General features: G+C 42.0%; 1 protein-coding gene across 5 annotated transcripts in view; it reads right to left on the bottom strand.

Annotated features, from left to right (window-relative positions):
* The window catches only part of LMNTD1 (lamin tail domain containing 1), a 297660-nt gene that overhangs the window by 39017 nt on the left and 245010 nt on the right, over nt 1-13633 (bottom strand). For 4 of the 5 annotated variants that reach the window (XM_043516229.1, XM_043516238.1, XM_038374598.2 and 1 more), the window contains 3 exons: nt 12643-12762; nt 10803-11020; nt 5899-6071 (listed from right to left, as the gene is read on the bottom strand). In XM_043516229.1, the coding sequence (XP_043372164.1) occupies nt 5899-6071; nt 10803-11020; nt 12643-12762 (511 nt within the window). The remainder of the gene's footprint in view (nt 1-5898; nt 6072-10802; nt 11021-12642; nt 12763-13633) is intronic. The other variant, XM_043516236.1, reaches the window with a different exon arrangement.

Below are 13633 nucleotides of genomic sequence, written 5' to 3'. Positions count from 1 at the left end.
GTTTTATTAGGTTCCTAACAGGGCCTTAATTGACTGCAGGTGCTCCAATTAACCTGCAGCCATCTTCCCTACTCTACAGGGAACTACGCCTTAATTAGCCTTGAGCTTATATATTTCCCCTCTAGCACTCTCCCACTGCTCCCTGGCCCTTCTGTATCATAATATATATACTTGTTGGGAAGTTATGTTAACTGAATGTATTATGTTCTACCCACAACTCTGTTGCCCCATGTCCAATATCCCACAACACTTTGAAAAGCTGAAGTCAGCTTTGGAATTAGAAAATAGGTCATTTGTCAAAGGCAAAATACATTAATGTTCTGCCCCAGTACAAGCCAGGAATACTAGTGTCCCTGAATGCAAGTATCCAAAACAAAGATAAGGAAGGTACAGAACAACAAGCTAAGGATTGGTAGGAACTAGTGGGTTCAATTTTAGTGACGCATAAAGAGTTTTGTAACTTGTAAAATCATCCTACAAATACTACTAGTTGAAATGCATATCTTTGAAAAACACCTTCTGTGTTAGGTGAACATGCTGGGAGAAAAGAGGGTGTGTATGTCTCCTTTTCTTATTGTACTGTTTTGTCTTTAGACAATACATTTGGCTAAATTCAATTATTTCATCTCGTGAACATTTTAAAGAACAAACTGCGAGAACAGTCAAACAATTGGCTATACCTTTGAGTCAACAGAACCAAATAGCCAAGATAAGAGACCCATGACACACACAGTAGTGCAGACAGATTAAGAGGAGGTGGTATTGAATTCTCTATAATAAATGACATTTTCACCTTTGCTTTTTGGTCTCTTTGTATTCCTGCTTCTGATACTTGACAATAGAAGTGAGATAAATATTAAATCCATGTGGGATGGAGGCAATTTAGAGTTGCAACAGAAGCATGTTTAAAACAGACTTAACAGAGTAATGAGGGCCAACAAATCTTTTCCTGAAAAGAGAAATGTATTGATATATTGATAATGGGAAGTGGTTGTTGTGTTATTACATCAATGCTGTTTAATGTTTAAACACTAGTTGGGAGTTTGTTTGCATGATAAAAGCAGTTTTTAGAAAGGAAGGAAGGATGGGATATTTGCATAATACAGTTTGACATGTATTTAGGTCCCTGCTGTTGCCCCCTCGCATAGTAAAAGCCATTTTTTACTCCGATATTTTACTCCTCTGAAAATTTTCTTGTAGAGAACTTCCCAGTGGGAGAAAGAGGCTAGGCAGGAATGTGCCTTCTTCAGAATAGCTGCCCCAAATACCTGCATGTGACTTTGGTCATCCACACAAGGTCCTGTACTCCCACTGTGGGTCAGGATCCTGGAGGCTGCCTGCCCTTTCTTCTTGTAGGTGAAGCTCCAATGAAAATGACCTGCCAGAGAAACCCTCCGGGGGTCTCTGGTGTGGGAGGGGCCTATGAAAAGGTTAATACAACATGAGCACCATGTTGAAGAAGTTCTGCTGGGCCAAAGGGTGGATGACGGGTATATCTCCAGTCCTGCCCCAGCCTGCCCCTCTTACCTTGGTCTGGCCTGACCCCATTTCCTTCCCATGCATAGACCCTAGCCTGCACAGAGAGAGCACCGCACAGAGAGCCCCTGGGGGAGGGGTGGAAGAGTACCACAGAGGCTCTCCAATACCTTTTCTTCGTAGACAAGGGGAGATCCACACATAAAGCGCCCCTCCATGGGGAGGGGTGGGTTAATCTGGGCCCAAACTCCAGAACATAATCCCATGATCCCTGGCTGATCAAAAGGAAGACAGTGGGAGGAATCCGAAGTTAAGGGAGAGCTAATGAGGAAGAGGGCTTAATTAGGTGAATGTATGTTGCTTTGTTGGGTTGGAGTGGTCATTTTTACACAGGTGAGTAATTCAAGATGGGGGGAGGAGTTCAAACACAACCCTTTGAAAATTTGGGCAAAAAGGTATATTCAAAGAAACCATAGAGCATGATATTTGTTTTCTGCCTGTTGTTCCCTGTTTACGTAGGAGCGTAGTATCCTTATTGCGTGATACCAGATGTGTTCGTTAATCAGGGAGCCAATTAAAAATAAACTGAAATGGATTGCAATTAACATAAAATAAATGCAGTGCATCTGGATTATACAGTGTGACTTTATACATTTCATACAATCAGTTCAGCCTGTGCACTGAATAACATTTGTGGAGGGAGAGATTTTCAAAGGCATAAATGGCTGTTTGGCACTCAGTTCCCCTTGGCTAAATGCTCTTGTACCTTGGAAATACTAGAGTTTATTTTTGTGAGAAAAAGTCAGTCAAAAGTGTTCCCCCCCCCAGTTATTATAATAAAGTATCAAATCATCTCTTGAAGACTTTGTGTGAAGAGTTTGTGGGAGCATCTGATGCTAGACAGGATTACAGTCACGCTGGCTTTCTGTGTACAGCATACATTTTTTTCAAATGCTCTACAGCTTTCGAATGTGCAGAAACTAACGTGGAGATTGTGTCCTTTTCTTCCTCACTGTCATATTCACTCTAGTTCGCTCTTTCCGTGTACATGTCAGACTATCTCCACAACTGTCTCAACACAGAAATGACAGTCTCCTTGCTCACCGTTGTTGCAATCTACAATCCTTCACACATTCCCTATCAGAAACTGGGTCTGGTAGGAAGAAACAAGTTTTTCACTTTATTTAGCTGAAGTTTCAACCTGAATTTTGTGCATGTCCTCAATCTTTGGTCTAAGGCTGATCTCAGAGCCTGACAATACCCATGCTTTCTCTCCATAGAATCAGCTTTTTAATGTCCCCATGGTTCTGCAAGTCATGCACAACACTTGTAAGTCTGATCGCTTGATGATTTCATAAAGTGGCACTTTCCTGTTATCATCCAAGTGCAGAGTTTTGTGGTCTTTATTTCATAACTCCATAGTATGCTTTGGTTACAGCTGGCATGCTATATCAGGAGGCAGGAAAATACGTTATATTGAGCCATCCCTACTCATGGTATCTCAAGTATCAGGTTGCACTGCCAAGTTATCCAAGAGCAGAATTGCTTTTCAGAGGCAAACCTTACACTTGCAAACAGAGTTTCAACACAGAGGTCAACTTGTAAGAGTAGTAAACGGCAATGAGTGTGCCATTTGTTCAGGTGCTTTTCTGATACTTATAGTGGACGAGTCTGTTTCAATACGTTCACGTTAGAGAAGCACTCTCTAGATCTCTCTGTCAGCAGGAGACAGAGTATGTGAATGCCAAATCCCAACATAGTGACAACCTTTTACTAGGTAAGTGACATCAATAAATTCCAAGAATCCTGTTTTATTGTCATTCTAAATTGGCTCATGTGACAGGCCATTATAGACATTCCATTGTATGGCACAGGCACAGCCTAGCAACCTCATCAGCTGCTCTCATCTGTTTCCTATACAACAATCTCAGCAACTTCGTTCCATGTCTTTTTAAGACGTGATTGCTGGTTCCTGACCATTCAGCTTCAAGCAAAACTGAAATGCTTTCTCTTTAAGCAGGGGTCCTGAAAGAGCAGCTCCCTTCTTCTCTCTCATCAAAACCAGAGATTAAATCTTTGAATCATTCTCAGGATCATTTACTATTCATAATTTTATGTTCTTTGATCCTGAGGAGGAATCATAGGGCTAGAACAGAGTTGTGCTGATTTACATCAGCTGAGGATCTGGCCCAAAGTCTTTGCATTTTTTTCTTAATTTCTGTATTTTTGAACTTTTTATGCCATATTTAATGTTCAGAATTTTCACAGTTTTTCCAAGGCTTTCCTCTATCTTGAGTTTCCAAGATAGGATCAAAGGACCCTGCTTTTTCTGGCACACCAAGGACACAAATACAAATGGTTGCAGTCCCTTACAAGCAGTAAGTAATAAACAGACTGGACATTTTAAAAACGGACAGACTGGCAATTTGCTTGGCAGGCAGGTAGACACACTGGCAGGTCATTAGATAATGAGGTTGAGATAATGGAATTTAGAAAATCAGGATTCTATTGCATTTGCAAAATAGCTGTACAGCCCCCCCAGTGCCTAATAAATGAAACTGCATTCTTTTTTATAGTGTGCTTCCAGAGTGGCTATTTTTAAATGTATGGGCCTTTGCCCTCCTCACCACCACAGTGAGATTGTGTGTTTCAATTCGGGGTGATTGGCTTGAAACAGGGTGGGACAGTTTCTGTGTTTCTTCATCTGAAGAGACAGTTTACGGTTTTGAAGGTTGGAAGTCTGTCCTCAAGGAAACAGAGATGACAAAGAAGGCAGGCTTTCAAAACGCAAGTTAAGGTGCAGCTTGGCTGTCAGTCCCATGGAATGATAGCATTGTGGAGAAATCGGGGTGCTGTCATTTGTGACTTGATGCTGACAGGAATGTTTGATTGGTCTGGTGTAGTTAGCTGATCTGTCTGAGAAAACAGTTACGTTTCTTTCCCTGTGCTGTTGCCATAATCACTTGTTTAACCTTCACACTGTCATTATATATGCCCCAGTACAGTTTATTCCAAAAGTGCAAAAGTGTGTTTATATAACCTCGTTTACAAGGGCACATTTTCTCACACAGCCCTGTCTGCCACATATCAGCATCCTACAATAAATTATATGGGTATGACTCGGCAAGCCTTACTCTTTTTAACTAGAACTTCCATGGGCAGTCCCACTGACTCCAAAAATCACTGGGACAGCTCATGAAAGTAAGTGCTCCTCCAAGTGAGTGAGGGGTGGGGAACTGAGTCATATGTGTTGGTGACAAAAGACAGAAGAGGAAAAATAACAGGGAATAAAAAATGATCCTGCTTCACTGTATAAAGATGATGGGTGTGGGCAATGCATGGCTCCTTTTTAGAGAAAATGTATGCAAAATCCTCTCCCTTCCCTCCCTCCCTCCCCCTCATTCTACATTTTCCACTGAATATTTAAGTAGTGTTTCTCAGCCATCTGTCCAAGGTAGGCCCAAATCCTTCCTGGGAAGAGTTGGAAGGACTTGACCTATTCATGGGGGTCCTCGTTCTGAGCCAAGGTGGTTATGAACTTGTAACAGAAACTGTTGTCTGGGGTATGAATGACTGTTTACCTGCCAGAGCCCTTGTTGGTGCGAGGGGTGATCTCTTGTAACCTTATTAAAATGTTTACAGGTTCGTTTGTTTTTAATATCTTTTCTGTGTAATGCTTTTACCTTAAGAATAAATGTGCTGCTTAAAAAGAGCTGTGTGGTAACTGTGGGCCATTATGCTGTTTATAGCCTCTGAGGAGAAGGCAAGGCAGGCGGGCTGACTAGCTGGACTGTTCACAGTGCAGCCAGAAAACTATGCAGCCTGGAAAAACCCCAATCAAGAGAGGAGGAGAGAGAAAGGTATGTCTCTACTTAAGAGATGTGATGGCTGGGGGGGCGAGGCGGAAGCCTAAGAGTGGATGCCCTTGCTGGACCACAGAGGCGGAAATACAGATGCAGTTGCCCTGAACTGTGACAACTTCTTAATCTTTCCTCCTAAATCAATCTCTTCATACTCTTAATTACTTTGGGTGTTCTTGTCTGAATTCCTTCCAGTCTGTCAATAACTTCCTGGGTTTGAAATACCAGAGTTAAACACAGCATAGTCACCAATGCCTAATTAACAACTCATAGTCAATACAAGTGTCTCTCTCTCACTGAATCTTAGTATTATGATTTTCTAAAAAGAGTCAATCCTAACTGCAAACAACTCATATCAAAAACAATAACAATAAACTCACGTAATACTTATTTTTAAAAATCTATACATGCAGGATAAGTGTATGATATGAGTGATAACACATATACATTACTACTGCAGAACTACTGATCTTTTTCTTCCAGCAAATTTCAAAACATTTCTGCCTATTGAAAACAATATCCTACATCTTGAATCTTCTACGAGCAATGCTCTCTAACTCACCTGGTGCTGGGTCAGGTTTTGCTGACTGACACCTGGACTGCCTGCACAGACTGCTGCCATCATTGCCCATGGTTAATGGTCTGAGCAGAGAAAAATGAGGGTGTGTGGGAGAAGCTGGACTTCGGCACCAAGAATTCTGAGTAGGGAACAGGGTTGCTGGGATCTTTTTTTCTCTGTAAACAGAAATACAAATGATTGTATTCTGTATATTGTATATATCCTAATATATAGGTATAGTACACATATATTTTACATAACTTGTACTATAGGTGGAGCAGTAGCAGCACCTATATTAAGACTAACACTTTATTATAATCCCTTATTTACAGTTGTTTATAATTTTGCCAAACTTTAACCCTTTGGGCTGAAATTTTCCATACTGACTCTTTGATTCAGGTTGAATTTCTTTGGAAATTTAAGCAAAACCTGTTCAACCATTTCCAAGAACAAGGCTAGTGAATACTAGTTAGTTTGGAAAAAGAAAAGGAGTACTGGTGGCACCTTAGAGACTAACAAATTTATTTGAGCATAAGCTTTCGTGAGCTACAGCTCACTTCATTGGATGCATTCGGTGGAAAATACAGTGGGGAGATTTATATACACACACAGAGAACATGAAACAGTGGGTTTTATCATACACACTGTAGGGAGAGTGATCACTTAAGATGAGCTATTATCAGCAGGAATGGGGGGGAGGAGGAAAACCTTTTATGGTGATAATCAAGGTGGGCCATTTCCAGCAGTTAACAAGAACGTCTGAGGAACAGTGGGGGGTGGAGTGGGGGGAGGGAGAAATACCATGGGGAAATAGTTTTACTTTGTGTAATGACCCATCCACTCCCAGTCTCTATTCAAGCCTAAGTTAATTGTATCCAGTTTGCAAATTAATTCCAATTCAGCAGTCTCTTGTTGGAGTCTGTTTTTGAAGTTTTTTTGTTGAAAGATAGCCACACTCAGGTCTGTAATCGAGTGACTGGAGAGATTGAAGTGTTCTCCGACTGGTTTTTGAATGTTATAATTCTTGATGTCTGATTTGTGTCCATTTATTCTTTTACGTAGAGACTGTCCAGTTTGACCAATGCACATGGCAAAGGGGCATTGCTGGCATATGATGGCATATATCACATTGGTAAATGCGCAGGTGAACGAGCCTCTAATAGTGTGGCTGATGTGATTAGGCCATATGATGGTGTCCCCTGATTAGATATGTGGACAGAGTTGGCAACGGGCTTTGTTGCAAGGATAGGTTCCTGGGTTAGTGGTTCTGTTGTGTGGTGTGTGGTTGCTGGTGAGTATTTGCTTCAGGTTGGGGGCTGTCTGTAAGCAAGGACTGGCCTGTCTCCCAAGATCTGTGAGAGTGATGGGTCATCCTTCAGGGTAGGTTGTAGATCCTTGATGATGCGTTGGAGAGATTTTAGTTGGGGGCTAAAGGTGATGGCTAGTAGCATTCTGTTATTTTCTTTGTTGGGCCTGTCCTGTAGTAGGACTTCTGGGTACTCTTCTGGCTCTGTCAATCTGTTTCTTCACTTCAGCAGGTGGGTATTGTAGTTGTAAGAATGCATGATAGAGATCTTGTAGGTGTTTGTCTCTGTCTGAGGGGTTGGAGCAAATGCGGTTATATCGTAGAGCTTGGCTGTAGACAATGAATCGTGTGGTGTGATCTGGATGAAAGCTAGAGGCATGTAGGTACGAATAGCGGCCAGTAGGTTTCCGATATAAGGTGGTGTTTATGTGACCATCGCTTATTAGCACCGTAGTGTCCAGGAAGTAGATCTCTTGTGTGGACTGGTCCAGGCTGAGATTGATGGTGGGATGGAAATTGTTGAAATCAAGGTGGAATTCCTCAAGGGCTTCTTTTCCATGGGTCCAGATGATGAAGATGTCATAAGTGTAGCACAAGTAGAGTCGGGGCATTAGGGGACGAGAGCTGAGGAAGCGTTGTTCTAAGTCGGCCATAAAAATGTTGGCATACTGTGGGGCCATGAGGGTATTCATCACAGTGCCACTGATTTGAAGATATACATTGTCCCCAAATGTGAAATAGTTATGGGTGAGGACAAAGTCACAAAGTTCAGCCACCAGGTTAGCCATGACATTATTGGGGATACTGTTTCTGATGGCTTGTAGTCCATCTTTGTGTGTAATGTTGGTGTAGAGGGCTTCTACACCCATAGTGGCTAGGATGGTGTTTTTAGGAAGACCACCAATGGATTGTAGTTTCCTCAGGAAGTCAGTGGTGTCTCAAAGATAGCTGGGAGTGCTGGTAGCGTAGGGCCTGAGAAGGGAGTCTACATAGCCAGACAATCCTGCTGTCAGGGTGCCAATGTCTGAGATGATGGGGCATCCAGGATTTCCAGGTTTATGGATCTTGGGTAGCAGATAGAATACCCGAGGTCGGGGTTCCAGGGGTATGTCTGTGCGGATTTGTTCTTGTGCTTTTTCAGGGAATTTCTTGAGCAAATGGTGTAGTTTCTTTCGGTAACCCTCAGTGGGATCAGAGGGTAATGGCTTGTAGGAAGTGGTGTTGGAGAGCTGCCTAGTAGCCTCTTGTTCATACTCCGACCTATTCATGATGACGACAGCACCTCCTTTGTCAGCCTTTTTGATTATGATGTCAGAGTTGTTTCTGAGGCTGTGGATGGCATTGTGTTCTGCACGGCTGAGGTTATGGGGCAAGTGATGCTGCATGACCCCACAGTATGCCAACATTTTTATGGCTGACTTAGAACAGACAAAAAGAAAAGGAGTACTTGTGGCACCTTAGAGACTAACAAATTTATTAGAGCATAAGCTTTCGTGAGCTACAGCTCACTTCATTGTAGCTCACGAAAGCTTATGCTCTAATAAATTTGTTAGTCTCTAAGGTGCCACAAGTACTCCTTTTCTTTTTGCGAATACAGACTAACACGGCTGCTACTCTGAAACCTGTTAGAACAGACAGAGACAAACACCTACAAGATCTCTATCATGCATTCTTACAACTACAATATCCACCTGCTGAAGTGAAGAAACAGATTGACAGAGCCAGAAGAGTACCCAGAAGTCCTACTATAGGACAGGCCCAACAAAGAAAATAACAGAACGCCACTAGCCATCACCTTCAGCCTCCAACTAAAACCTCTCCAATGCATCATCAAGGATCTACAACCTATCCTGAAGGATGACCCATCACTCCCACAGATCTTGGGAGACAGGCCAGTCCTTGCTTACAGACAGCCCTCCAACTTGAAGCAAATACTCACCAGCAACCACACACCACACAACAGAACCACTAACTCAGGAACCTATCCTTGCAACAAAGCCCGTTGCCAACTCTGTCCACATATCTATTCAGGGGACACCATCATAGGCCTAATCACATCAGCCACACTATCAGAGGCTCGTTCACCTGCGCATCTACCAATGTGATATATGCCATCATATGCCAGCAATGCCCCTTTGCCATGTGCATTGGTCAAACTGGACAGTCTCTATGTAAAAGAATAAATGGACACAAATCAGACATCAAGAATTATAACATTCAAAAACCAGTCGGAGAACACTTCAATCTCTCCAGTCACTCGATTACAGACCTGAGAGTGGCTATCCTTCAACAAAAAAACTTCAAAAACAGACTCCAACAAGAGACTGCTGAATTGGAATTAATTTGCAAACTGGATACAATTAACTTAGGCTTGAATAGAGACTGGGAGTGGATGGGTCATTACACAAAGTAAAACTATTTCCCCATGGTATTTCTCCCTTCCCCCACTCCACCCCCCACTGTTCCTCAGACGTTCTTGTTAACTGTTGGAAATGGCCCACCTTGATTATCACCATAAAAGGTTTTCCTCCTCCCCACCCCTCTTTCTGCTGGTAATAGCTCATCTTAAGTGATCACTCTCCTTACAGTGTGTATGATAAAACCCATTGTTTCATGTTCTCTGTGTGTGTATATAAATCTCCCCACTGTATTTTCCACCAAATGCATCTGATGAAGTGAGCTGTAGCTGCCGAAAACTTATGCTCAAATAAATTTGTTAGTCTCTAAGGTGCCACAAGTACTCCTTTTCTTTTTGCGAATACAGACTAACACGGCTGCTACTCTGAAACTAATTAGTTTGGCCAATGTTAACATTTTTTGAATTGTCTTTTGAACAGCTCTAGCCACAGCTTGGAGCAGAAGGTTGAAATTTAGCAGAGGAATACTCCCGGGGACAGAGAGCAGCCTTTTACTGTCCTCATTAAAAAATCTGCCCTGGTTTGGTCAAATTATAAGCCACAGAAAATTGCAATTGGCACATGTAAAGTGGAACAAATTTAACCCTTATCCTTTGAATTTCAAAACATTTCAAGTGCATTGCACATGTTCCCATTCTTCAATGAGCAGGCTGCAAGAATCTAACAACTAAATCTCAGGAGGCGACATAGACAAAAATTGCCCATGCTGCTTTTCCCCTTCAAAATATCCTGTGGCCTAGATTAAGATGCATTGCACTAGAGCAGGAAACTATGAGTTTTAGATCCACCTTTTTCACAAACTAGTGTGAATAATTCTATGAACGTCACAACTTTAGACTATAAGCTCTTTGAGGCAGTGAATGCGTCTTTTCTGCCTGGATGTTACCTGACATGCTTTTGTGTGCTCAGTGAGTGAATAATATATAATGAACTCAGGTTTTCTTGCAAAATGTCCCATTACTTCATTGACTGAAACTAGTGCTTTCTTGCACAGAACCTAAAACAAAGTTTGGTTTGGATTTTGTTTGAAGGTTCGGGTCAGTTCTTATTTTATCCTGCCCTGTCACCCATCCTATTAACAACTTTCTTGGCAAGATGCTCTTTTTAAAAATTTTCCTTCCACAGCCAGCCCGGAATAGTGCTATATTATAATGATGGAGTACAGTCAATAGATGGATGGTTACCTTTTAATGAAAACTGGTCCTCTTTCCTCTGTTTGACCTTGGACAGCCCCTTCCTGTTCTGTATCAATTATCACAGACTCTGGTTCCTTTTCCCATTCATCTCTTTGCATTTTTGTTGGTATAATTGGCTTTTTGCTGCTCTTAAGGTATTTATCATCTTTTTGCTCTTCCCATCCTTGCTTTCTGTTCCAGTGAATAGGTGCGTACCAAGCAACAGCCTGAAGAAAAAGATGCTACTCATTCAGTTACTTCATTTAACCAGCAAGTTTATTGTTTCTGGTACATAAGGAATAGTGTGTGTGGGGGCGAGAAAAGAGACACGGGAAGTAAAGGTTCTAAGATATTTTCGAGCTGACTATATTCAAAGGTGTGCGCCAGAGAATAATGGCAAGGCATCAAATCACAGCCATTGATTTGATCTTTAAAATCCATTTTCAGTGCTTAAAAGTATAGGTTGGATTCATAATGTAACAGCTTTGCAATTCAACTGCTTGACTTAAATTAAACAGACATATTACCAATGCAATGGCAAGTTTGGCCAAACTAAGGAAGAAGAGGGGGAAAACGGTATAAAAATTTGAATAAAAAACAGCTTGGATCAAGTAAATTAGATTAATACTGTAAAAAGGAGACTGGATTGTTTGGACAGTTTGAAGAAATTGGTCTCCAGGTCACTGGTTCAAGTCTGCCTCAGGCTAGAAATGGCCAAAAAATCATTGCCACTGGATTACTTTTAGGATATGTCTACACAGCAAAGAAAAACCTGTGGCTGGCTCATGTCAGCCAACTCAGGCTCACAGGGCTCATGCTGTGGAGCTGTTTCATTTCTGTGTAGACGTCTGGGCTCGGGCTGGAGCCCAGGCTCTAAAACCCTGCAGGAGGGAGGGTCCCAGAACCTGGACTTCAGCCTGAGCCTGAGCCCAAACCCAACGTCTAAATAGCAGTGAAACAGCCTCACAGCTTGAGCCCCGTGAGCCTGAATCAGCAGGCATGAGCCAGCTGTGGGTTTTAGTTTGCTGCTTAGACATACTCTAAGTCTGGTCTCAGTCTCATTTCTAAATAGACAAAGGTCCACCTCACAAAACCCACCACAACTGCCAATATTTTTGGCAATTGCTTAAAGGGTTCGCCCATGGACTGAATAGACATGGATAGCTGAACTTCTCACCTATGGGGGGCTTTCTAGGTTAAGGAAGAAGCACACTGGCAAGGAGATCTGCAGAAAACTTGCACTGCCGGGGCCCATGTTGTACCTGTTCTATGCATAGTAGACCTTCATAGTGCAAGGCTATCAATCTAGCCCCTTTCTTTAGTCCTCAGGGTCTAAGTAATTAACTCATAAACTCACACAAGGTTCACAGCCAGGATCTACTCACATTATGTGATTTGCTCAATTAGGACTCATGGGCTCAATCCTGCAAAGTGCTCAGTACTGTGGCCCTGATCCAGCTAAGCACTTAAGCTCATTTACCTTTCAGCACATGAATAGACTCATTACTGTCAACAGGATCTAGCACTATATAGGCAAGTCCAGACTTAAAAAAGCTATGGAGTGTGGTGACACTGGGGGAAAGCATTTGTCCAGTCCCACTTGCAAAGCACAAGTATTCAATGTTACATATTCAACGTACCTGGAACGTTGGGTTTGTTAAGCTTCAAGACTCACATACCAGTGCACCTGCCACTTTCTTGGGTTATTTGCTTGCCAAAACTTTGCATGCCATTGCTGCTCTTTACAATTATCCATACATCCGGCCATCCTTTTAAGAAGGATGAGTAGAAGAATTTAGCAATTCTATTAATTATACGACAAACAGCTCATAAGAATCAGAACACTCACTTGACCATTAGGTTCACAAAGAATGGTAGTGCACTCTGGGCCTGTTTTAAAGCTATCTTTCTCCTTCCAAAGGAAATCTGATGGAGGTTTATGAAGCACTTTAGCACCTGCTGTCCATACCTGCAACAATCCAAAGGAAGTAATCAGATATAGAGAGGATGGTCCTCAGTAAGAAGCAGCAGGTTTCCCTATCTCAAGGCTTTTATCCATGAAATCAAAGCCAAAGGGACTGCATTTCAACATCTGTAGCAATGGCTTGGTTATACTTATTATCATCAAGACCTGCTCTAGTGGATTAACCGAGATAAATATGAGGGAATATTTTTCAGGCACTAACCTTAAGTTTTTTTGCGGGGGATAGCTAATATTGCTGAGGGTCAGATTAACAATAGGAGGTTTCTTTTTATTTATGCTGGGTATTTTAATGGGCCTGCAACATAGGCCTTTACAATCCCAGTCCACAATTGATTTTGGAGCCTCCCAGTGTGGGAACAGGCAGTTCCAGTTGGGCAACAGTAATTTTTTCTCCTTTCGTTGGATACAGAAGATGTTAACAACATCATGCTCTGCAAACTGGATGCAATTATCCCACTATTTGCGGCCTTGATCACAATCGTAGCAGCAACAGGAACCACGATGTAAACATTTTTCTCGTGTAAAATGATCCTAATTTACTTTTGCTAGCAGCATTTCTAAAGGATTGACCTTCAGATCCACTGTTTCAGTTCAGACCAATCTCTTTGTACTGAAAATTATGTTGCAGTATGGAGAGATCTTACAGAAGTAATGCTTAGAGGGGAGAGTGGGAAATGGGGAAAATTCTTTATGATATTTGGACAGAATTTTCAAACTTCCTGCAGAATTTTGAAAGTTGGACTCCTTAATCCACATTTAGGCACCTAAATAAAAGTGCCTGATTTTCAAAGGTGCTGAGCTCTTGCAGCTCCCATTGAGTTCAGTGGGATTTGTGAGTGCTCAGACTTCTGAAAGT

This window comes from Dermochelys coriacea, chromosome 1, assembly GCF_009764565.3.
Source record: "Dermochelys coriacea isolate rDerCor1 chromosome 1, rDerCor1.pri.v4, whole genome shotgun sequence".
NCBI lineage: Eukaryota > Metazoa > Chordata > Testudines > Dermochelyidae > Dermochelys > Dermochelys coriacea.
The sequence above is the reverse complement of the archived record's forward strand: the minus strand, read 5'-3'. Positions and strand labels throughout refer to the sequence as shown.